Here is a 26,866-nt window from a genome sequence, read left to right as displayed (position 1 = left end):
AGAGGAATCCTCCATCCACAGGCTGAGAAAGATCTGTTACCACTCTTCTGGAAGTGATCTGCGTCCTATTGCCACTTGTTTTCTTGTTAAAAAAAACAAGAAGTCCTCCTGGATGGCACTGAGCTAAGTGCTGAAATATATTAGTGTTTAATCCTGGCAAGAGATCAGCCTGGGATTTTAGAGTAGTGACTTCTTTCCTCCTGTTGAAGGCATCAGAATTCATACTGACGGAAAACGCTCAAGTCCTTAGGGGCAATTGATTTTGGCACAGTGTCCAGTCCAACTGCAGTTCCATCATCTCATGCATAGCTTCAGAAGGGACCAATAATACCTTCCATTCAACAAAACCTGGCAAAACAGTGGCTCAAAAATTGCAGTTACATCACAATGGCATGACCAAGTAGCATGAAGACTCAGGAAGCAGATGAGACTGAGCAGTCCTAAGGAGAAACATGCCAGGAGGCCACCTGAGCACTACATGCCACCACAGAACAGTAGCAAGAAATGTTTTATCTTTTCGCCTGCATTTATCCCATTTTCGCATCTGTGTTCCCTAACTACAAAAACTGAACGCAATTCCAGGAATATGGATTGTTAAACATACCCCTGTAACCTGCATTAGCCAAAGATCTCTGCCACCAATGGATAACTATCTGGCACAATATACTACACCTAAGAGGTTGGATACATCCACGGTAATGAAAAGGCCAGGCTGATCTTCCCAGGGGTGGAGGAGTCTGCTCTGTGTTCAGTTCAGCTTCACATCTGGCATCACCTATGTCTGGTGACAGAGCCCAGCAATGCAAGCCAGAGCAGGTAACCAAGATTATGGCCATTGAGAATGGCTTCCCCATCCCTCCAGACAATAAACTGATTCTGCTCCTGTTCCTGCTCTGTTTTTATCACCTTTTTGATGTGCATACAAAATGGACAGGAAAGTCCAAGGATTTGGCTCTCCAGAACCATTGTCTACAAGGCTGACTGCACAAAGAAGCAAGGAATGTAATGCTCCAAGCTTGGAGGATGCAAGTTTGAATGCAGAGGATAAGACATAACCTGTCCATACTTGGCAGAGGCTCAGTCTCTCCCTGCATGTGAGGAAGAGCAGGTGGGCCAAGGTTGATAGACATGTCCCAGCATGGAAGAAGACCAGGCTCCTCTACTCCAGCATGTGCTAGACAAGAAGCCCGCTGACAACACTTTGCTCTGTGCCACTTCTTTTAATGGAGTGATATAGCATTCCCATCAGACCCCAGTCCAGTAAATCATGCTTCTCTGCCCCTAGGTGAGGTGAGGCTGGTTGACAGCCACTTCTGGCTCTGTAAGTACAAACTGACTCCACTGCTGGACACAGCTGGGCTACTGTGGGTTTACCAATCCACCTCCAGCACAGTATTGGAGAGCTACATAAAGATATCAGTTTAACATGGCATTGTCCTCTCAAAGTGACACCAATCATGCTGAAATCAGCAAGCCAAAGCAGGGCAAATGCATCTGGAGGTAATTAGTAACAATCACAGGCTGCTTGGAAATTGCTGACAACAACAGCAATGTGCTGGGCCTCAGTCATTGGTTTGTAAATGCAGAGAGCACTCACAGGCTGTGGCTCCATACAGTGACACCACAACCTGGTAAAAAGAACAATGAAAAAATGTAATCATAGTTCTGTTCTCAGACTTATTTCCACCAAATTCTTTTACAGTCTTACAGATTTAAGACTGACAACATAAGACAGACTAAGTTCTCTTCATATATGGCAGCCGAGACTACTCCAGAATTTCTCATTAAAAATGATTAAGCTTGAACAGGAGATACAGCTATAGAAAGGAGAAAAATGTTCCTGGCTCAAATTCCTGGTTTTCATATTTCAAGTTATTCACTTTTCAGCCTTACCAATAGTCTCATTCTGTGTTGAAACATCATGCCCACAGCTCTGCTTCACACACACAACCAGAAGAGTTCCCAGTAGAAGAGATGTAGCTCACCAGTGCTGCTCTGGATACCACAACTCATTTGTCAGTGTTTTAAGCAGCTCTTGGTCTCATGACACTGATGCTATTACAAAATTGTTTATAATCTGGAATGTCAACAGAGAAGTGAGATCGACCTCAAGGCATTAACACCACCAGCCAGACCCTTTGGACATTTGGTGGACTTTTATCCAACTAACCCTCACTTTCACAGTTGAAAACACACTACCTAGCATGCTAAAACGTTGCCCCCCAAGGCTTTCAGCTTCAGTTCTCTGAGTTTGTTCACATACACCACAGGATAGCCTGTATGAAACAAGGAAGAGTGGAAACACTCAAAAAAAAAGGAAGAAATTAAAAGCAGTGAAACTTCCTGAGTCTCAGGAAAAGACCAGAGGTAAGGCTGGCCATTCCTCTTCCAATGAGGAGCAGTTCACAAGGGAAATGTTATCATGGATCTTTGAGGCTTAGGCTCTTCTGAACTGAGGGGAGCCAAGGACCAGGAGGTGGTTCTGGCAGGATTTCTGTCATGAGTAAGGGCATTACTACTGAAGTGGGGCTGATACAAAGCTGACCTTCCTCCAGGGGCTGTTGCCTTATCAATCGCCTATCAACCCCTGCCCATCCCAGCCACAGAACACTAAACCAATCACTGGATTTTACCACAGCTTTGGTCAGACCACAGACCACAAAAAAAAAGCTCTGAGAAGGCAGAGTAGATGGTGCGTTTCCAGACAGTTGTTTGACCTTGCACTCATAACAACCGTTGTGCACCATTTCCCACCTCCTGATTTTCAGAGATACCTACCACAGATCAAAGTCCCATGGCAATATGCACCTTGTGCTTACAAGGGAAATAGGGTCAATAAATGTGTCTCCTTTTCCAAATTCCTGTCCCACCAAGGAAACAGGCTGGGAAAAGAGTTGTGACTGAAAAAGTGAGTTATATTTGGGGAGAAAATAGAGAAATCTGTCCAGAACTACAGCGAGAAATGCACCACCAAGCGTGCTGTAATGGACATGCTTTGCACATTACAAAGCATAGCTTGCTACTGAAACCTTCCTGCTCCTGACAACCTGCACATCTCTTTCAGCTCCTCAGGAAAGCCTCAGAGTAGGGAGTATGACTCAGGCATACAGTATGTACCCATTGTTATGGGCCCAGATCATGATGGGGACTTCTGGGCACTTCCAAAGCATGACCAGCACAAAACAATTCCTACGGCTGTTAAAAAAGAAAATTAGAGTATAGCAGGTAGACAACCTCCTCCAAAAATATATCAAAAGGCACAGGTTTTAGAAGACTTTCGATATGCTCATGTATATCTAAGTTTTATGAATGCCATTGATAGAAAACTCTACAGCACTGTCAAATTAAAGATATAAATACCCACTGTCTTCAAAAATGTGTCCTGTTGTAGCTGTCACTCTGACATATATAAGACTGATAGCAGGTTTTTTTCTAGAACTTGCTGTTCATAAAGTCTGCTCCATGTTCTTGAGGAGAAGTTACAAATTTAACATTTGGAACTTTTGCTCAAGTGTAGGTAACATCACAGGGAGAACCTCTGTGAAATCCATATTGAACTTTGCAGCATCACCTCTGTAGTAGGTTTTACTCTAACAAATGTGATCAATCAGCTTGCAACACTCTAAGGAAGTAGCAACATGAGACATATGAGAAGTGCTTAAACCAGTGAAAAAACAAAGAAGAACTGCTGATGTACCAGCCAAAACAACAGCTCTTGGCTGAACCTCATTTTGGCCAGGTGTAAATCCTGGGTGAGCAGTCCATTAAAAGACGACAGAGGCTTCAGTTAGGTCAGCCCAAAGCCTTCTTTTCTCCAGCCTGAACAATTCCAATTATCTCAGCCTTTCCTCACAGCAGAGGTGTTCCAGTTGTCTGATCAGCTCGGTTGCCTCCTCTGGACTGGCTCCAGCAGCTCAACGTCCTTCATGTGCTGGGCCTCAGGGCTGGAGGCAGGTGGGATCTCACCTGAGAGGGGCAGAGGAGCAGAATCCTCCCTCCCCTGCTGCCCCCCCTGATTGGGGGGTCATCCCAGCACAGGGGGGTTTCTGGGTCCCAGCACACACGGCCAGGGCAGGGCCAGCTCTCACCCACCAGCAGCCCAAGTCCTTCTCCCAGGGCTGCTTGTCTGTTCGTCCTCCACCTGGATCAATCCTGGGAGTAGCCCCAACCTAAGTGCAGCATCAGGTGCACCCTGGTCTTATTAAACCTCATGAGATTCCCATGGGCCACTTCTGCAGCTTTTCCAAGTCCCTCTGGATGGCCCTCTCCTTCAGGGTTGTTACTGCACTCTCAGCTAGGTGTCACCTGCAAACCTGCTGAGGGTGCCCTTGATCCCTCTGTCTGTGTCACTCATGAAGATATTAGATAACACTGATTCCAGCACAGACTCCTGATGGACACAGCTATATCTGTATCAATGCTCTATCTCCTTACCTCTTAAAAGCCACACATCTCCAGAATGTCCACATCTCTTTCTGTCCATCCATCCGCCCCTAGAGACCTTTCTTATCTATGAGTCCACCACTCAAACCACCCATCCAGAATGAGACAGGTATTAAAAGAAGTCTCTCTCCTTCCACTTCAAGGTACATATGTATATCTTTAACTCTACAATTTCTTTTGAATCCTCCTAAACTTTGTCAAGAAAAGCCGAAGACTGATGCTGTACTGGGTTAAAACAACTTTGTGACACGTGTTTTCAAAACTGTTCCTCTGCTAGATGAGATTGTAAGGCTTTAAAGACACAGTAATACAATACAAAAACCAGTATTATCTTCCACTGTAGCTACAAAATAAAGAATTACGTCCAATCTTTGCCAAAACAGAGAAAATCCAATGAAATTTGCACCAATTAGACACAGCAGTAACACACAGAGGTAACATTCATATGAAACACAGAGCCTGAATTTTTAAAAGCCCTCATTTTTCCTGATTTGCACAACTAATTCAGGACACAATTTCATAATTTTCTTACCATTTGGATAATCTCCTTGCAAGCAATGGGGTCAGTCCCACATAAACAGGTGACCAAAGCATTTATCAGACTCTAGCTGTTCCTTAACTCTTGCTCTATGCCTGCTGAATAAATGCAGATGACGTGGCACTCCTTGAACAAACAGCCTTTGCTTTTCATTTAAATGCTCAGCTTTAGTCCACAGGTACAATTCAGAAATGGTATAAAATGAGCATCCAAAATTTAGGCTAGTTTGAACTGTCATAAAAACTCCATCCAGTCAAACATACTAAGTGTATTTGCAAAAAATGAGCAGCAAAGCCCAAAAGCAGAGACAAGTATTCTGCTTTTTGGTGATGTGGTGGTATTCAGGACGTATGTTTGGGGTGGAGGGGCACATCCTTTCCTGAACAAGAGGGATGGATGTTCCATCTGTCAACTACAAACAAACACAAATGATTTACACAAGCCATGTAGCTGACTTTCAACAGAGCTCCTGAAATCACATTCAAAAAGAGACTTTTTGAGCAAATTACTCCACATCTGACACAATTCTTCCATAAAGGACGTCATCGTGCAGTTTGAAGGTACAGACAATTCACACTATTTATCAGTGTTTGAAAATCACTTACCTGTGACAATAGGATAGGACTGAGGCCCAGGAACACTCGCTCCCAAATCTGCAGAAGTAGGGCTGGTTATATTGGCCTTCATGTCATCCAATCCACCAGCTAGCGAGGCCATGGCTGAGTATTCAGTTGCCTGGAAAAAGAAACAAAAGGCATTTTAGTGACAATAAATTTACTAATCAAGAGCTTTTTTTGCCTGTGCAACAGAAAGTAGATGTAATATAGAACTCAAAGATCATTTGTTCAGCCAGTGTTAAAGGCAATGCTCAATTTACACTAGGCTTTTCAACACTCAAACTATTCAATAAGTGGTTCTGTGCTTATCACTGGTGCTCTCTATAAAACCAAAACAGTTTTTCTCTATAAAACCAAAGCCAAACTCATTAATATGTAACAAGGCTTTCCTGAAAGAGGAAAATTTGCAGCTTAACTGCCAAGTGCAAGCTACTTTTTTGCTAGAGAAAAATTTTCATGCCTCTTAACTTCCATACTCTCCACATTTCAGTGTTGGCACTTGAGGGGACATGCACTAATGAGAAGGTGGGAACAGGGTGTCCTGTTTCCCTTTTCTTGGAAATGTTGCATTTCTTCATCATCTCACAAGAAAGAAAAGGTATGTATACATATGTGTTTGCTTAATGGATGCATTTGTAGCTAACCGTTTCTAAATCCAAGCTATTTAAAAATAAATCACCTGACTGTGGTAAGGATGCTGTGTCATTTCCAAAGAATTTCTTAATCTCATTAACAGAAAGAGGCTATGGTAAACAAGCACAGGTGCTCAGAAATCAGACTGTTTGCATCCTATAACCCTAAGTGTCTGTAGCTACAGCGTTCTACAGCCAATGAGGCCAATCCATGCATCTAGAGGATGTAAATGTACATGGCACAGAACTTATCTTCATTTGCCCTTTTTCAATGATTTCTTATTGTCAGGATCATTCCCACAAATCTGGGAAGTCTTCTTTCAAAGTTCTCCCTTCCCTGCCATCTGCCCTTTATGTTTCAGTCCCTTCTTTGTGAAATGGCAATTGTGCCCATAACAACTGGAGGTTGACTTCAAATGAAGAACTGCAATGGGAACAGGTAAACTGAAGAGCAGCCACTGTGATGCCAATCCCTAATGAATTCTTGAAGATTAACTCAATGTAGAAGCCGTGCAGAGATGAAGAAATGCAGATGAACCCAGGATCTCATGGAGGTTTTTTGGAGCAACCAAAACAAAACTCAGAAAAACACTGAATCCCAGACTGGTTTGGACTGGAGGAGGCCTTAAAGGCCAACTTATTCCACCCCCTACCATGGGCAGGGACACCTTCCACTAGACCAGGTTGTTCAAGGCCCCATCCAGCTAGGCCTTGAACACTTCCAGGAATGTGACATCGAAATAACTTAACTTTTTTTTTTTTTTAAGGAAGCAAAAAATTATTTGAGTGAATACATCCTTCTCCTTCCTGCAAGTTTCTCTGAGAACCCAGCACACAATCTGGTTCTTGACACTAACTCAGCACTTTGGCCAGGAATATGTGCTGGTGTCTCTGTAGCTCACATCTCACTCAAACAGCAGTTAATTTACATGGATAATAATGTATTAACAGTTCTGTGCAATAAACATATTTTTTCTGCAGACAACACCTGGATGACGCAGGAGTACAGCCTGTCACCTTGAAGGATCCCCCATACAAACCCCTTGCAGATGAGTATGCAAAATACATTTTACCAGGGATCAGCTGCTGGCCAGCCTTGTCCTGCATCTAGCCCATGCATCAGAGTCCTCTGACTTGTCTCCTACGATCCTACATAACCTTTGCATTAAAGCTGTACTGTTCCTAAGTCCTTTCAGCTCATTCCTCCTTCAACACCCTCTGTGCCCTCACTTTTGTCATGCCTTCATGGACCAAGCCCTTTTTGTCTACCACCACTGCCTCAAAGACACACACACCTCTGACTCCTCCCCACTTCAGCGCCTGGGATCAGACAGCCCTGGGAACCTCCCTCCTTGGCAGAGAATGCCAGTAATGGCCCCAGCCTTCGTCCTTCCTAGAAGTGTAATCAAAGCTCCTTCTTCTCATTCCTCATCACACCACGATGCATTTCTCTGCCTTCCCACACCATTTCATGTTCTTCTAAGTCTCCAACCCTTCCTTTCCCCTATGCAGGGTACATGCACATATGGAGACACTACTAGATTTTTTCTTTTCCCAAAACCCTAATCTGGCCAAACATCAGAGAAACAGTAGCCCTGCAGAGACATCCCATGCAGCTGGTAATGCCAAAGCATGGATGGGCTGGCAGCACAGCAGAGGAAAGAAAAACCTGTCCTTGTGTGCTGCTGTTTGGTATTTCTGTATCTCTAGAAGAGCACACACCAATCCCTGGGGAAGGATGCCTGATTTCACCCGTGTTGCTCTATGAAAGCCACAACTGTACCATATCAAGACTAGAAAATCTCTTTGGATCCTCCCAAGGGGTGCTGATCCACCACTCCCAACAGGCAGAGAGTGAATGTGGCTTCCCACTTACAAAGTGAGAGCTGTGCATCTGGAGTTTGGGAGGAAGCATCCAGCTGGAATGGGACCCCTGCCACAGGCTGGGTCACATGAGGGGACTGAGGAAGGAGGTGCACATCCCAAACTACAAACCCAACTGGAACCAGCCTGAGCCCTCAACTGCAATTCTCAGACATGGGAATGTGTAACTCCATAGCTTGCTTCCCTTCAGGAGTCCAAAGAACTGACACAGGGATGAACAGGACCAGAGTTAAGAGTTTTAGCTGTAATGACCTGGAAGCACTATGCCAATGAGCCAGGAGTAGCCCTCTGAGCTTGGACAAACTGACCAGTTCTAGTGTCAAGCAAGCAGCAACGAGAGTGTAGCATAACCTGGCAAGGCTCACGACCGTGGTACCCTGTGCTCATCCATGTCACTGCACCATAGTGAGTTGGAGCAATATGCAGTGGCGCAGTCCCAAACCGTGAAACATCTGCAGACTGGAGGGACTGGAAGCATTACAGTTGCTTGGCACAGTGTGGAGGGAGAGCCCATAGCCAAGCAGCACTGGTAGGAATGAGAAGGCATGAGCTGAAGGTGTGCAAAATGGAGATTTGGGGTCCTTCCCTGCTTTTGGTCCCAATAACTTTCTGCACACAGGAGCTGCATGTCTTTTGCAATGGCCCAGCAACTTTTCCCAGAGGTAAGAATAGTGGGACTTTAAGGGATTTTCCAGCTACTTTGCTGTGCCCAGATCCCTCCTTGGAACCACCATCAGCTGAACACCAGCAGCCACACGGAGCAAGCACTGACCACTGCTTCCAGCACCCAGGCAGAGCAAGTCCAGGCCGAGGGGCAGCCCTTGTGATTGCTGACTTCCCTCTCCTCATGCAGTCCCAGTGGAGGAATGACCCCTCACATTGCGTCCACCTCTGCAGTTACAGTTTACACGGCAAAGCAGTGGGGTCACGGCCAGCACCGGGCTGTCCCAGTGGCAGTGACCAGCACTTGTCTGTGGGCAGAAAAGGAAACACAAATGCTGCCAACAGCAAAGTGCTGCAGGGAGGTGATGGTCAACAGAGGCATCTTCTGGCCCCCAAGGAATGGAGACTCAGGAGTGCAGAGCACAGGAGCCTTCACCCTAAAACCAGACCATGGGTGCTGTCTGCAGTCCTCCTCATCCCCATGGAGGGGCCAGGGGACTCTAGAACCCCCTGAAAACAAAAGCCTTGCTGACACTGTGGGTTCACAGCGTTGGGTGGTGAACCACTCATGAGGGGTACAGTGGCATCCCTTCTTCCCGCTCCCCCCAGGCAGATCTCTTCCTTTCAGGCACCCCATCCAGAGAGGAAAGGAAACCCCAGGGGAAGGTAGCGCTCATGGAGCAGCCCCTCACCCCATGCCCCCACTGACACCCTCCTGCTGAACTCTCCTGCCGCCCTTCCCCAAGAGCTTCTCCAGCTGATTGGGGTGGGAGCAGCAGAAGGGATCTCAGACTTGGCTCCTGCACTGGTGAGCTGGCACCACTGCTGGCAAGAAACAGCCCAGAATGACTGTCATGGCCAAGGTCCCTCCTCGTGCAGGAGGAAGCCTGACCTTCTGCTTGGTAGGTGAAAAAGCAAGAGACGGGTGTTCATTACCCTAGAAATTACCTGAAAAATGAGTGCCTGCGGTTGTACCACGCACTGTCTCATCAGCATGGAGCACCACTGCCATAGCATGGAGGAGAGAAAACACAGACATGTGAAACGAGGAATATATAAAAGAGAGAATGAGAAGGACAAACTGAAAGGAGGGGCAAGACCAGATCTCATGTGTTCCCCTGTCCTATCCTACTCTGCTCTGGCTCAGATTTGGCAGACGGGAGCTGGGGGGAGTGACTGCAGTGGTGAGGAGAGGAGTGATCTCCATGCACCTATTGGGAGCAGCACAACTCTTCTTGCAGCAGCAGGGTCTGCACAGTCCCTTCAATTTGACTTCTCTGCAAAGTGCAAACAGGAAGGTTTCTGCACATCCACCTCCATTACAAAAGCTTTGTTTCTAACTATTAATCCCCTTGAAGTGGTGGACGTGATAGGCAAATGGAAACAAAAGGTGTACAGGAGGGTTTCAGAACCATTTTCAAATCTGCTGCACTACAGCAAAGCAGAGAGGCAGACCACTACCAGCTTCACCCTGCAATTTTTCTGGTGAAGATGCCTGAGTATAATACACAGAAAAGTCAATTCACCCTATGTGTACAGAAATTTTCTCTCTGAGATTTACCTAGGATTTCATCCTAAAGTGTCAGGAAAAGATGGACACACGGTAGGGAACAAGGCCACTCCTTGAAACAGCCTGGTTCTTCGGTGCCAGTGTGGGAATCTCAGGGAGCTCCCACAGGCTGGGACGAGCCCTGCAGCAGTGCTGTGACCCATGAGGTGTGAGACAAATATATCCCCTTTCTGCCTCATCCCTTTTGTGGGGCACAGACCTCACTCACAATGCTTCTGAAGAGGCTGCACCAAGCAAAAACAGACAAGAGCTGTCTGCTGAACAGGGCAAATGGCCATTAAAATGAGCCAGCTGGGGTCCACTGGGACTTGCACATGTTGCTTTTTGCATCTGCTAGATTTTCCAAATCAAAACAGCAGGCAGGCATGAAATAATACCTCCTGTGTTCTCCTGCTACTGGCACAGCCACCCCCAGTCTCAGGATGCTGCTCAGGATCCAGCAGCAGCAGCAAAAGCAGCAGCTCAACAGGAGCTCAGACCATCAGTGCAAGGTGCCAGCTTGGGGCTTCACGGCTTAGACTGCCTCCTCACTGATCATGTGCTTTGCCTTCTCTCCTGACAGAGATGGTGCATCAAGACGTTTCACTGCCAAAAAAAGACATTGAGGTCCCTGAGAGGCACAGTGTTGTCACCCAGATCACATCCACCACACCCTCTGCTCACCCCTTACAGCAGCAGCAAGCCAGACCTCACACCAAATATCTCCAAGTCATCACATCTTAATACTTTAAAATTCATTAATAAATAGAGGCAAAAGTGGCACACGCCAGGCAGGCTGGCTACAGAAACCCACACCTCAGCCTGACAAAGGGAAGAAATTTGTAACATTAGATATGGTTCAAATAGTTTAATCCAAAGCAGCTCTAAATAATCTCCCCAGGCTTTCTGAAACCCAGCACCTCTTGCAGCTGCACAGACACCACTGCTGCTCTACCTGGAATTTCATGGGAATGGAAAATCCAGCCTAATGCCCTTCTCCTCAGCCACTGAGGATATGGGTGGGAAAGGCTCCCAGGAACCTATACATCAAAAGTCTCACCACTGCCACCTGCCAGCCACCCCCCATTTCATAATTTACATGACATTCCCTGCACTGGCTACTGCTGACACCAAAACCAATCCTACTTTGGAGCAAACATTATTTACACTCCTAATTTGGGCCAAATCCTAGTTTCTCTGTTTTCAGCCAGATTGGGCTCATTGCTGTCTCACAGAATGTGGAAGTTTAATTTCAGTGGTACAGCCTTCTTCCCTCAGTTTAAACCGAGTATTTCTAAACCTTCCTTTCACAATACATATATTTTTATATAAAGTTAACAGCTGTGCTTCATTTTAGCCCAAATCCAATTAGGATTGTACACATCCCCAGACATTCCTTTGAAGGCAGCGAGAATTACCTCGTGCACCCTGCCATGAACACATTTACCCTCATACTTCAAAATAACTGACCTGTTTTTGACCCAGTCTTCACATTATCTGCATATGGGAAACGATACACTACATTTACATTTCCACAGTGCAAATCATAAGTGGGTGCAGCTATTCTCAGATTTTCCAAAGGGACACCCAAATCCAATCTAAATGCCTAGAATTTACCTGTTGTTTTTCTTTTATACATATAAATAGCTGCATTTCCATTCACTCTTTGTTTCTCATTTTCATTTTGTTCTAATATCTGCATGTAAATGTCTGAAAATAGCATCTGTAATTGAAGATTATGAAGTATAGCCAGCTCCTGACAGGCTGCTAAGGAAGATGGATTATCCTCATTTTTCTGTAAATTTTGTCAATTTTGGAATTCATAAGCTATCAACACTGATCAAAATGTGACTGCACAGCTGTGTCAAAGCGGACGGTGCAGCATCGGCGCAGCTCTGAGGAGGACAGCTATCCCCAGCCACTCAGCCAGGGGCACATACTGCAGGAATCCTTCCTGACTGCTTGCAGTATCTACATCCCAATCACATTGCCCCCTCCACCCCTGCAAAAAAAAAAAAATCAAATAAGTAAATCGAAAGTACGCAAATTCTCTGGTGCGCCAATTCAGATCACAAAGCACAATTTATTGCGTGTTCTCTCTTTTTATTTATCCCTAAGTAGTAAACACGATTTCCATTCAGGGGGTTCGTTATGTTCCACTCCTACCAGACAATCACGGCACACTTGAGGCAATTGTTTAGCTTCTTCCTCTCAATTTTCCCATTACTGGGAGTAAGTACTGTTGGGACTCTTTAATAGCCCGACTGCAGCCCATATCAATAACAGATGAGGTTTAATCGTCCAACACAAAAATTATTTAGGCTCAGTAAGGACATTCAATGTCATTTGCATAATGGCATTTCTATCCTGAGCACCTAACCCATCGTGCATAAACAAGGCCCTGGGACCATAAATAATAATAAATCATGACGTCCACACTCCTCTTGCTGTAATAGGAGCCTCTCTATGTAGAAATTATTTCAGCAGGAAACGGGCACTATAATTTTAAAGACATGTGGCATTGCACAGGCTAGTAAATCACACTCATGCGCAGTCACACACACTCACGTGCCAGTGAGGCTGCCCATAGTGAGCAGCAAAACCCCATGGAGCAACAGCACAAAACACTGCCCACGCTGGCTGCTGGAAATGTTTTTATTATTGTTTCTTAGTCAGAGGTAGCAGGCTGAACAAAAGCAATGCCTGAGTAGTGTGTGCAGTGCCTGGGCATGTGCTCAGTGGACCTGTCAGTCTGCCAAATCCCTGCTGGGCAATCCCTCATGCCTGCTGTCCTTGATCTCTGGGAAGGTCTCTGATGGGAAGAGAGCAGAGACCTGCAGATGCTCAGATGGGTGTTTCCACGCAAGCCCTTCATAGGCCACTGCAGTTCCTGATGTCTAGCAAGGGCATAAATGGCCAGTAGACTCTCTCAGAATCATGAATCATTGAGAATGAAAAGCCTTCTAAAGCCATTGAGTCCAACAGTTAACACTGCCAAGGCCACCACTAAACTATGTCCTCAAGAGCCATAAACTTCCTCTGCTTTGCAAACAGAAGCCTCCACCAAAAGCCATGGTTAGACCAGCCCAAGGGAGGTAAATGTACACAATGAACTGAGGTGGCTTTCCAGATTTCAGCCTCACCTGGCCACTAACAAGTGCCTGGATGAAAAGAAACAGCAACACCACCACAGTTGCAATGGCCAACCTCTGTTTCTGCTAGGATTTGCTAGTTTCAACATCACATATTTGTCCTCAACAAATCTGACATCTGTCTGTATAATACAAACATTGCTTTGTCTCCTGCAGGACACAAAATGATAGGATGACTCACCCAAGCATCCACCCACCCTCATCAGCACTGCCCAATCCTGCACAGGCTCTTCCTTTCTGTCCCCATGCCAGAGCCTCCCAGTTCAGTTTACTGAGAAAAGCAGAAAGTCCAAAACAGGTTTTGTGGGAGCCTGCTCCCGGTTCCAGTGTTGCAACACCGGTGTCTGCTACTGCCCCAATCCCCTCCAACCTCTTCTCTCCGGCCCTCCTCTCTCCAGCACTACTCCTCCTCCTCCCAGGGCAGCCCTCACTAGCTCCTCTCCCACATTCCCCACAGACTTCCATGGGGTGTTTCTCCCCCTCTTTCCTGCCCTCTCCTGAGCAGCAACTGAATTCTCTCAGCAGCCTCCACCATTCTATCTGCAATGCTAAAAAAGGGGGCACCTAATCAAAATAAAGCATGAGACACACAACTGAAATAAAGCATAACACCATGGTGGAAAAGCAGTTTGCTTTTTGTAAACCCAGAACAGAATTTAGGCTTTTATGCCTCTAATTGCTACAAGATACTGTTAAAATGAGCTGTTTCTCAGGACAGGAACTAAACACTTTCCCTCTCAACAAGAACAATTTCATCCAGAGGAGGAGGGAAAAGGTACAATCCTCCATTATGGTAGCTCCTCTGCTTCCACTGAAGCACCAAGCATGAGTGTGCAGAGAAGAAAGCACAACCCTCAGCACGGCCAAGTATTTCCTTACGGAGAAATACAAATCAGAAATATAAATGCACACTGAGAATGTATGAGGTTGGCACCGGTATTGCCAGATCTTCAATCCATCCTGCCGATGGCTTCTGACACTTGGAAAGTCTTGTGCAAATTTTCAAGAACAGTTTGTATTTCTGTAATGCTTTCGCATTAACTACCCAAAGGTGTTTCACAAATGCCATCTGAGAATCCTGGTATAGCATGTTTTGTATCATATTATGCATTGTGTACAATAAACTGGTCTCAAAGTGGTGTGCCATGGCAGATTACCAGGGTCCAAGCCTCATGGGTAGCCAAAGCCCCTGCAGTCACTGAACCTACAAGGGCACCAAACCCTTATGCAGCGGAAAACCAGGAGAAAGCTGCAGAGTTTGGTGTTCTGTGGCATGTTCCAAAGTCCAAGCTGAACAAATCCATGTCAACCCACAAACTCCTGTATTTCAAAGCCAAACACCAAGTAACACACATTCTTCATTTTCCAAAAGACTTTTGCTTTTCCTGTTGGTGCCCCTCAAAGCCTGGTGATCCTGTGGGGGTCAGGAGCCTTCTGCCTTCCATTTTTGGGGTGGAAACTTTCTCTACAATGCTGAATTCCCGATCAAATCCCCAATATGGAACTGATCTTATTAAAAAAAAAAAAAAAGGCAAAACAAACTAAGAAAAAACACATGAAACAAAACCCCCATAATTTTCCAAAGTTTTTCTTTCATTTCTTCACCTGTACCTGAACTAGAATGGTACGGGCCACAATATTCCAGGCCAGTTTTCATTACTGCATGTTTACGGAAAAGCCAGAAATTTTAATGGTCTTTTCCAGTCTAAATGATTGTATGGTTCTATGCTAGGGGAGGTAGGAAATATAGGAAAAGGTAGGATATTAGGAAAAAAATGTATTACAGAAAGGTTTGTAAATCACTAGAACAGGCTGCCTGGGGAAGCGGTGGAGTCATCATCCCTGGAAATGTTAAGAAAACATGTGGATATGGTTGAGGACATGGTTTAATGATGAATATGGTAGTGGTGCTGAGCTGACAGTCAGATTTGATCCTAAAGGTCTTTTCCAACCTTAACAATTCTGTGATTCTGTAAGTACAAATGTTGTTTTCAGATGCTTTATGCAGCACTTTCTGATTACATGTCCTTGGAGGCATGGGATTAAAGAGGCAGCAGGAACTGAAAAAAGCCTGTGCACTGACAGCAGGCAAAGTGACTGGCTTAGATATTTTAACCAGAGTGTTTTGTCCTGAAAACAAGAAGTGCCAGGATGGGTGCTGGGAATGTGGAGTGGGGGAGATGCTCCTTGCCCTTCATGCATGCTGCAGGCCTGCCTCATGTAAATGGAGGCCCTGGGCAAGAGAACATCAAGGGAGTGATGCAGAGTTTGATGTGACATTCAGTAAGGATCAATAGGCACAGAACCGCACTCATCTTGTGGGGTAAATCTTGAGTTGTTTTTCCCCTTTGCTAACTACCTGAAGCCCACTGACAACCAAATCTGACCAGCAACAGGTACAGAGTGTGAAGGCTCCAGGACAAGATGCTGGAGACTGAGGCAGGACAGCACTCCCCTCAGGAACAAACATTCTGCTACCTGCCCACGGGGCAGGGAAATGAGCTCCTCACCTTCAGAAATATACCTACAAACACCAGAAATTGTCTGCATATTGGTATAAAAATCTAAGCAAAACTGAGACAGGCTGACAAGTCAAGGTACCTATAGGGTGCTGGTTCCAAGTAAAGAGACTCTGGCTGTTGATACCCACAGACTGTTGCTGCTGGAGGCCCTGTACCTCCCTGCTATCATGACAGGCTTCAGTGACAGACCCTCTACACAGAAAAATCATCAAAGATGACATGTTTCAGTGAAACATTTCAGTTTTCATCAAAACATTTTCTATTGGGAAGACAAGTTCAGCCAGACACACTGGTGTTGTAATACTCACTATTTTGCTGATAGAACTGCAGAAGATGCCTGGGCACCACACATGCAGTGGAGCATCACCACAAGCAAACAGCATCAGGCAACCAGAAGGAAACCCACCACCAGAATTACCCGAGCACCTCTTCCACACCAAAAGCGTCTCCAGTTCTTATGCCAGAGAGGTATTTGGGATATATTTTCAAAATGTCCTCTCCAGTCACAAGAACCAGAGAAGAACCATTTGAAGAAAAACACAGACGTGGGGGCTGTGCCATCAATAAAATCTCCCACTGGTACTGAGCGTCACAGTTTGACAGTGCCTGAAAATCATTTATCAGGTACATAATCTGATGACAATTTCTTGTGTAACATAATTTAATCCATTACTTAATCCTGTGTTTCAATTATTTAGAGAGGTCCTAGTAACCAGCAAAATACTCCAAGCCTAACAAAGTCTCTGACAAGTGCAGTTCTTATGCCTGGCTTCACTCCATAGCTCCTATTCCAGGAAAGCACTCACCACCTCCAGGACCTTGCTCTCCCTCAGCCCTCTGTTCATGACTTATCTGTACGGATTCAGACTTGAGGTCTGCCCTGAGCCTGAAGGGGGTTTTGCAGGAGAAACCCTTGTCTCTCCAATGTTGCCCTTATTTCATTCCATTTTCAGGGTGAAAGGAGCAGAGCTGAAACCATCCCCCTACATGTTAATCTACTCTCTTAGTGCAGGAGTTCCCTCCTTTCAAATTATCCTTTTATTATTATTTTGGAAAATTCTGCTGCAAACAAATTTTAAGCAGTCACTATTTATATGAGCAGAGAAGAATTTTAAATCGGTCCCCTTTGTCTGGAAGTGGCTTAGCTCCACAATTGCGTTTTGTCATCATTCGGACACTGGTGTAGGTTGTTTTGCTCAATGCCATCCTTTAAAAAAAGGGCAACACAAAACTATGGCATTCCTCTGAAAACGCAGCCTCTGCACCAAGCCAATTTCTCAAACTCCTTTACACTTCATGCCAAACAACTCTCCATCTCATCCTCTACACTGGATGAACCAGTGTTATTCTTCCACTCCAACCACACTTTTCATTGTAACCACACTGTCTTGGGGTTTTCCCAAACACAAAGGTTTTCCTTAAACACATCATAACAACTGGAATAAATAAAGTGGCTGAGCAGCAAGGTAGTGATATGACCTGGGTTGGAAGGAAGTTTCAGAGGTCCCTCAAAGCATGGCCAGCTATGGAGCCAGGTCAAGCAGCTCCAGGGTTCATCTAGCTGGGTCTTGAAAATCACCACAGATAGAGATTGCACAACTTTGGACCCTGAAAAGCCTCTCCTGTGTCAGTTCATGCCCCTGTCTGTTGTGTTCCCACTGTGTACCCCATGAAGAGTTTGGCTCCTTCTGAGATGTTATAGCACATCAAGTTCTTCAAGGGAGCATACTCCTATCCTTGTTAATTATAAGGTGATGGATAGATTCAGAGAAAGCCCACAGAATGAGTGTAAAACAGCAGTGATTTCCAAACTAAGACTGGAAAATGTATTTGAAACTTGTCACAGTCTGTGGGATCCAGACATTTACTGGGGACTAAGTAGAGAAGTCTTGTTCCATTCTTCAAATGCTGGTGCAAGCCCTTCATCTCGAATATAATGTGAGTGGGCCAGGCACTAGTTAAATCAACAGGCAAGTGTGTTTACTCACAGATTTGTCCTTCCTTCTCTTGTGGGGCTAACACAGACCAAAGGAGATTGGTCAGTTTTGATATAACTGGTCAACTAGTGCTGTTACACAACATTGTCTGATATTGGTGGAAGACCTGGTTTATCTCTCTAAACTAAAAAAAAAAAGAAATTATTTATTGAGAAACACACAATAAACAAAGAGATGCAATTACTCAATGCCAGTTCCCAAATTTGAAAGAAATGTGAACACTTCCGTCAAGATAACAAGTGGGGAAAGCTTTTCTTAGATTTCCTATCTCTCTAACACACTTAGAAGCCATAGAAAATCTTCTGGAGGAGACCACCTGCTGCCTTTGCAATATGTTGTGTTCTATCTAGTCACTGAGCTCTGGGTGTAAAGCTGGTGGAAGGTGCTGAGATGAAATTTGGTCGCTGGAAAAACATCCCCTTCCAGCATTACCCAACAGGAATAGTGCTATGGCTGCAATTTCCAAACATTTTCCCCGGGTGTTCAGGTTTAGGATTTTTTCCTTTTGTTTCTTTCACTCATGGAATTTTGTCCCATCAGTTGCTACGAGACAATAATGACCACTACTGAAGAGACAAAAGAAACGGCGAACGTGGGAGGAGGGTGCAGCTGGCTACTTTCTTACCTGGGAGTTTTTGTCTTTGGAAGGGCAGAGATACCTCGAGATTTTGGCCAGGGGGTGGGGGGCTGGGTTTAGCTCCTCTCGCTCTGGACATCGGAGGGGAGACAGGCTGTGATCACTGGGGGGAGAATTTGCACCACCACGGGGTTCTGTCTCCTGCTGCCTTCCCCTACCATGAGTGAAGCTCTGCTCGTAAGAGCAGCTGTTGCACTGAGGCCTTATCAACACCGTACCTCACTAGAAAAGGACTCTTCACCATCTGTTTGGGTGCCTCAGGAGAAACCCTGGGATCCCCGAGCTCCTTCCCCCTCCAAGGGAGCCTCTCCTGGCCATGTTCAGGAGCTGGGCTGCCACTGCCCAGCCCCACCACTTCTCTGCCACTGCTCCAGGTTTTTCACTACACTGTAGCCCTGCGCTGGGACACCCCATGGCTCCTGCTACAGCTGCAGAGTTTCTGATACATTTCATTTGCTACTCCGGAATCTGCTCATCCCTGCTGTTCCAGCTGCTGCTCCGAGGTTCCTGCTGCAGCCCATTTTTGTCATCCATCCCATTCGCCATTACCGCGTGAGGAAGATGTGAACAAGCTTGCACCACAGCACCCCCTGCAGCTGCGGAGGAATCATCACACCAGCCCTGCCCGGCCAGGAGCCACCAGTGCCCCTGGCAGCTGCGTCCGTAGCTGCACCAGAGGGGAAAGTGCCTGCGGCCGAGAGAGGCTGGCACTGGGTTCCTGGTTCTGTTTGTTGTTGCTGCCGGTGTTGTTCGCTTGCCTTGTTTTACATATAAATACTAGTAAAGAACTGTTATTCCTTTTCCCATATCTTTGCCTGAAAGCCCCTTAATTTCAAAGTTATAATAATTCAGAGGGAAGGGGGTCATATTTTTTCCATTCCAAGGGAGGTTCCCATCTTCCTTGGCAGACACATGTCTTTCAAACCAAGACACCAGGCTCTCAGGGAAAAAGCACACCACACTCCTCCCTCAGTAGCATCTCAGTCCCTGAGGAGCTTCAAGAGCACAGGAGAGCTGGTCTGCCTTTGCCAGCTGCTGGCTGTGCCACATGTCACCAACATTTCCTTCGCATGAGCCTGTGCACAATGTGAGGAGCCTGCCAGGGGGAGAAGACATCCCCACATTTTATGCAGAGCAAAGAGAAAAGAGACAAGGACAGAGATGTGGGAGCACAAGCCACAGCAAGGCTGGCCTTTTCTTTATCTTGTGAATTTGTATTTTTACATATAGTCATATTTGAGAGCAGTCAGGAGGAAGAAAAAGGGACATTTAAAAACAGAAATATAATGCAATTCTCTAAGGAGCTGTCTACCTTGATGTTTTGGGCTTCCTCCTCTCTGATAGGTCAGAGGGGAGGAGGTGACAAGGGCTCCCATGTGTAGGAAAAGGACTCACACTTGGCAACCCTGGAGCCAAAGGTACCCCCCACACAGAGTCATGTGAGTTGGGGAATGTAGTCCAGCAAAGCCAATGATCAGATGAGGAGAGAAGCATCATTTGCATCAGCTCCAGCCATCACTGAGGCTTCCCTAACCAAGTATGAAATGCCTGAAATGCCTGGAATGTGTGTGCTATTACTCTTCCCCTGCTTGGTCTCATTGCACTGACTGCCATCACAGCAGGGTGTGTGCAGTGAAACCCCATCTCTCTGCTCTACCAGCAGCTTCTCTTCAGCATGGTCATGCTCCCAAGGTGTTGCAGACCCCAGGAAATGCTCCCTATCACCTTCTGGAAAAGTCTGCAGGAGAAATTCTGACCCCAGGCTGCCTATTACTTCTAGACGAAGTGGAAAAGCTGGTCACCACCTGCTTCTACAGGGAGGGGCCTCTGGGTAGGGGCACTGAGCTGGGGGTGTGGGGTATCCCCATATCTGTGCCAGACAGGAGAGTGGGCAACCCCTGGATTATCCCACCTGCCCTTCTTCCCACCACTCTTGCTTACTCAAAGACCAGCCCTTTCAGTTCCAGCCCCCTCAGATGTCCTCAGCTGCCCTCGAAGGCTGCAGGGCCGCTATTCACAAGGATGATACTGATGCAGGAAGACATTTGCTGGATACATGGCTCCTGTCATGCTCCTTCCCCAGGAAACTCTTTGCCTCCACAGCCCCACTGTCACACAGAATACCAGGTGTCATACAACAGTCTACTGTGACTGTCACTACCCAACACAACATGTCACAACAAGGTGGCATATGCACAGAATTCTGTGCTGTCTTCAGAAGCTCATGCACAAAAAAATGCTCATAAGGAAGGGCAAAAGAGTGGGAACGCAAAGAGGAGGTAGTGGCCAAAGGAGCTGTGTTTTCTGCTGCTATTCTAAAAGAAAAGCCTTTCCACTCAAAAAAAACAAAAACAAAACAAAACAAAAAAAAAATATATATATATATATATTTGATTTTTAGCAGGAAGAAACACTATGGCAGGTTTCTTTCTCCTTTTTCAATTTAAACCAGAGCAGAGCCAAAGGAGAAGGTGGTGCTTTCCCTCTGCATCCCCAGCAGTGCAAAGAAAGGACATAGGGCTCAGAGAAGAGACTCTATCCTGAGGAGGCATCAGCCTCTAAAGCAGCACAAGTGTTGCATGAGAGCATCTGAGACAGACAGTGGAGTTTTATCAGATACTTTTGCAGAATAACCTGATGATGCTGAACTGGAGACAGCAGTTGACAGCATAGCCTTAAGGCTCAAAGTGCTTTGTGCATGGAGCAGCTCCAGAAAAAAACACCTCATGCAAGAGATGGGGGTGCTACTGTCATCTCCCAGAAACTGCTGCCGCGTACCAGTAAAATGCTCCATGTTACAGCTGAGCACTAGTCCTCTCATCTTTTGTTTATCTGATTGTTTAGTTTCTACTATTATTGAAAGGTTGTACCGGACAAGTAAAAATATTGCCAGCCTGAGATTTCCTTCTGAGCAATCTTTAAAGGACACTCTCTCCATCTCTTTCCATTTTAACAACTGGCTGGCAGAGAGGGCTGCAGTAGGTGTGGGTCCACCCCCACATCACACGCATGCACTACCCAGGGTGGGAGCAGCTCATTCCCACCACTGAACCGCCTGACATGGCCTACTGTGGGGACAAGCAGCAAAGCCCAGCAGTCAGGAAAATGACTGCAACAAGGGGCCAGTGCCACATCCTGCCGACCAGCAGGAGCACAGCTTTTTCCCCTTCAGCCCCCGCACAGGACAGGGGTCATGGGTGCCTGTGCTCCCAGCTGCTGTCCCTCCACCATCCTGCCCGCCTGGACCCCACGCCCTTTCCATTCAGCAGGGGTATTGATCTGCTGGCAGCAATGGGCTGGATAATTAGCCAGGAATTAGGGTTTCTATTACAGCCAGGAGGCTGCCCCAGCTGATTTATCACCTGAATAATTTACTGTGATTGAAAGGAAATTAAAATGAACTCCATTTGACAACTGTGCACTTTTATGGGCTTTAGTGAAGACTCAAAAGCCAAATTAATAGCCTGGTGTTGTTTGATAGTCTACTGAGAGTAAATATGGGAAGATTTTTTTGTCTCCTGATGTGCTCTCCTAGGCTGGATTTTAGAGTTGGGTTTTTTTTTTCCATCCTACCAGTAAGACTACAGCCTGGAACAGGGGAGATTTCGGAACAGGGGAGATTTCAGCAGTAAAAACCAGAGAACTGCCCTTGCTCCCTGCTCCTCTCTGCACTGCAAGCACCCACCCTCTCCTCTTTTCTGCAGGTACAGAGGATTACAGGGTCAGCAGATCGGGAATGAGCAGGTAGCGCTTGCTGGCAGCCCCTGGCCCAACCTGGCACCAGCATTGGCACCAGCAGCCAGGGCAACCCACCCAGCTGCCGACGAGGGAAGGCATGGGGGTAACGCAGCCAACAAAATCATCATGCATCCCACGACCCCTTATCACCACCTCAGTCCCCTGCCATTCTGGCAGAACTGGGGGTGCACTTCACCATGGTTCAGGGTGCTGACCCTGCAGCGCCATGTCTTCCTACCCACTACTGCCTGGACTCCTGCAGAGCTGCCAGAGCAATGCTAGGTTCCGCCTCGCCTCTTCCTTTGTCTTTATTTTTTCTCAATTTTAGTATTTGTGTACATTTATTGAGCTATTGATTATTGTTTCCTTTTCTTTTTTAATTTGCTTTTCATTTAGCACACCCTGTAATGCAGCCATTAAGAGCATGCCATGGAATGCTGTTGGAGTTTTAGGAGCTCTCCTTCTGTTTTCTTTTTCTCTTAAAGAATTTTCCCCATACATGTTGCCAGGGGGACAAATTACTAGGTGCTTAAGAAAAACAAAATACCTGGCCACAGAGGGAGGGGTCCATCTGGCTACTCTCTTTCACCTGGGCTTGTGAGCTGTTAGTTCCCAGCATTTGGATGGAGAGAGAGGCTGGAAGGAATTCGTCATCACTGGAGACTTCTGCTTTTTCGGCTGCCTTCCAGAGAAGCCCAGGGATTCCAAGCCTGCCTTCCAGAGAAGCCCAGGGATTCCAAGCCTGCCTTCCCCTGCCCCACTGGGAGCGAGGCTGTGGCCGCCCTGCCCCCGCCGTTGCTTCGAGCCTTCGCTACTCTGTAGCCCTGCTTGCCCTGCCTGCCCAGGCCGCCGGGGGATTCCCACCGCAGCTCCAGAGTTTTAAAACGTCTCGTTTGCCACCCGGGATTTGTGCTCGTCCCTGCTGTTCCAGCCTGCTGTTCCCGAGGGTCCAGCCGGACACCGGGATCGGCTGCCCAGGGGTTTGTGAAGCCTTTGTTCCATCCCTTCCCGGGACCCCAAGCCACCGGTGCCACGTGCTCCCCGAGCTCGCTCCGGAGCGCCCCCTGCAGCCACGGGGGAACCATCGCACCTGCCCTGCTCACCGGGAGCCACCAGCGCCCCTGCCGGCTGCGAGCGGAACTGCACCCGAGGGGAAAGGGCCTGACAGCCGAGAAGGCTGGGACTGGGTTTGTGATTGTTTGCTGTTACTGCCATGGTTACTGTTGTTTGTTTGACTGGTTATACACATATAGATACATAATAGAAAAGAACTGTTATTCCTATTCCTTATATCTTTACCTAAAAGCCCCTTAATTTTGAAATTATAATAATTCAGAGGGAAGGGGGTTGCAATTTTTTTTCTTCCATTTGAAGGGAGACTCCTACCTTCCTTGGCAGACATCTGTCTTTCAAACCAAGACAAATGCTCAAATTATTTCTGCAAGTGGCAGATTAAGAAAAGATTTGGTTATTCAAACTCACCATCATTTAGTTCCATCATTTTCACTGTTTCTGGACAACATGAAATTTTGGGAAGACAAAAATACTAGCTCTGTATTTCTCAATATAAGTGTCAGGGTATTTTCAGATGCTCAACAGCCTCTGTCTACCCAAAGGTTTCCCAAGAAAAAACACATTTCTCACTCTCTAGGGACCAGGACCCAGCATATGGTCCTGCAGTTCATAGAATCATTGCAAGGTTTGGGTTGGGAGCGATCTTAAATATCATCTTGTTTCAGCCCCCTTGCCACAGGCAGAAACACCTTTTGGCAGATTGATTCCTTCCTTCCGCTTCTCCAGTAACTGCACTTGGGGAGTGAGTCCACTTAAAAACACAAATGGGTTGTACTTTCTGGCTTTACTAGAATTTTCTGTTATTCCTGAAGATCAAACTCCAGTACTGTAAAGAGGGATTGTCTATCTCACTCCTCTCAGAAGTTGCATTCGAGCTGCTCCTAGCAAACAAACCCCAAGATTCCTCTTTCAAAGCTGGAGCATACTTAGGCAGAAAGCAAAACTTGACAATTTTCAAAAGAAGTTTATGCCCCTCTCTTGGTCAATTCAGATAATTTCTTTGGTGCAACTCTCACTGAATCAGATTTCAACTTCATGCAATTCTTCCACTTTTTCCAAATCATAAGTAACTTTTTGGGGATTCCTTGGCTATCCAAATTCCATTAGTTACCCAAATTCCATCTGCCCATGCTTATCTCCAGATCCACATTTACTTGCAATCCATGTCATGAATACCTGTGTTACTATATGTTTGCTAGGTTACTGGTTTCTGTATGAGCCCAGATTATCTATATTTTATCCAGAAATCAATCTGAGAACAGATATTCTGTTTACTTCTAGCTAAAAGCAATGGGAAAGCACCAGCAAGGACCTGGGTATTATTTACTATTAGCAGCAAGCAGTTCTCTTCTAAGCTGGTGACCTACATAGTGTTGAATCTGGTCACATCATGTTATGCCTCATTATGGCCCTGATCTAAAGTTTATTGAAGTCAATAGAAATATTCCTCTTGGCTTCAATGAGTATTCGATTGGACCCATGTGTGAAGCTGAAAGTACAAGAGAATCCATTTCTGTTGTGGACAGAAATCCAGCATGGGTAATTCTTTTCTTTATTCTGGGAAAATTAACACACTGTCTCTCCCATTGAGCCAATCACCCTGCATTTTTCAGCTGTAGATGCATTAATCCCACTCTCACAGCATCCACAAGCACCAAGGCTTGCCCCCTGCCTGCTTCAATGGGGCTTTCCTGCAGTTGTTCAGCCTCACATACCTGAAGTCTCCAGGTCTCCTTGACTTGCCTGGGTCTTGGTCTACAGGAACATCTGTCTTTGTCAGTGCTTTGACTGGAGAATGTGTTTGAGTCAACAGTTCACACAACAGGCAGCACAGGCTTGGCCAGTCTGGGGCAACTTCCCAAAGATGCTGGGGAGAGCTCCTCCATCCTTCTGGCTGGAATCACAGTAAGCCATTGGAGGACAATCACCCTCACAGCCACACAGAGGGATTTGCTGAGTACAGCCAGTGCTTCCAGCTCCTCCAGGTCTTAATGGACAATAGGCAGTGGAAAATTATGCCCCTCAGTGTTGCAGCTCTCTGCATAGGATGAGTGCGAGTTCTGGATAAATTCAGAATTGTCACTGCAGTGACCATGAACAATGGGGGTTGCCTGCGGCAGAGGCCAGGCTGAAGTATGTTGGTCTGCCACAAGTATAGGTGCACAACAACTCCAGGGCAGGCAGGCAGGTAAAAGCCACTCCTTGTGTCAGTTTGGTTTCTTCCAAGGGAATCTGGGGTGTTGGCAACACCAACGGGCTTCCCTGTGGGCAGGGGGCCTTCACTGCAGAGCCAACACACTGGGTAGCAGCAGGACCCTTCCACATACACACAGAGCACAGAGAATGGAAGCTGCTCTGAAGGCTTTCCTTTCCCAAGGTCTGAGAATTACATGGTATTCAAGTTGCAGGCGTTGTCCTTGCTGATGGAAGAGACACACAGAGCTGGTACACAGCAGCCATGTACAGAATGGCAATGCAACACTGACGTTGCAAACATACCACTTATGTGCATTTCCATACCTGTGCCCAGAAATAAGTGAAATCAGTTTTCCATGAACATTTGCAGCCAGTGAAAATCAATCATGGGCTGTTTGCAGAAAATAAGCACAAAAGGGCATAAACATGAGAGAATTGTGAATTATGTAAGGCCATTACATATTATTCTTATGAATTCTCTTAACAGAATAGCCGGGCTCTGTCAGGGGGAGGTGGGCCAGAGAGCTTCTGGAGTACTGGCTTTATGTCATGGTTCCTCCCCACAACATATAGACATGAAAGGACTCAACGCTATTTGCACAGATGACCCTCAGCCCCGAGCTCCCAGCTGCTGGACTTCCTCTGCCATTGGATGTTTTTCATGCTCCACACATGCAGGAAACACATCCATGCTGTGGAGCACACATGTACACGTGCCCAGCTGCACCACTGCAGGTTAGCCTGCAAAATGAGGCAGGTAACAGCTGATGCCTTACTTCTTCCCCTTGATGCACAACATCTGACAGTCTTTAATGGTAAGAGGACACGGTGGGATCCCTGTGTCACCCAGCACACTCAATCATCACTGTTTCTCTCAAAGGCCTGTCTGATGCTTTATTTCCCTGTCACTGTCAAGTGGTTGCCTTCTCTCTCAACACAGTATAATCCCTTCCCCAAATACAAGTATCCTTTCCTCATCAGTCTCTCCATAGATGCCACCATTTACAGCAGATGTGAAAGTTAGTGATTCTTGTCAACAGCACAGCATAAATTTGCAGATTCACTGAATATTCTGAGTTGGAAGGGACCCACAAGGATCACTGACTCCAACTCTTTAAGTAAGGAATTGAACACACAATTAGTATCATGCTCTACCCATGTTGTAAGGTGATAAATCACTCAAGAGCCTCCATTTTATACAGGTTAACTGAGGGAAACATAAAG

The 26,866-nt window shown here is 46.3% G+C and overlaps 1 protein-coding gene across 5 annotated transcripts in view; it reads right to left on the bottom strand.

Moving 5' to 3' along the window:
* PAX5 (paired box 5) overlaps positions 1-26,866 on the bottom strand; it is a 131,895-nt gene that overhangs the window by 53,291 nt on the left and 51,738 nt on the right. For 4 of the 5 annotated variants that reach the window (XM_069002074.1, XM_069002077.1, XM_069002075.1 and 1 more), the window contains one exon: positions 5,587-5,716. In XM_069002074.1, coding sequence (XP_068858175.1) covers positions 5,587-5,716 — 130 coding nt within the window. Of the gene's footprint in view, positions 1-5,586; positions 5,717-9,725; positions 9,783-26,866 lie in introns of all 5 variants that reach the window. The other variant, XM_069002073.1, reaches the window with a different exon arrangement.

This window comes from Aphelocoma coerulescens, assembly GCF_041296385.1.
Source record: "Aphelocoma coerulescens isolate FSJ_1873_10779 chromosome Z unlocalized genomic scaffold, UR_Acoe_1.0 ChrZ, whole genome shotgun sequence".
Classification (NCBI taxonomy): domain Eukaryota; kingdom Metazoa; phylum Chordata; class Aves; order Passeriformes; family Corvidae; genus Aphelocoma; species Aphelocoma coerulescens.
This window is presented reverse-complemented; position numbering and strand designations above follow the sequence as displayed.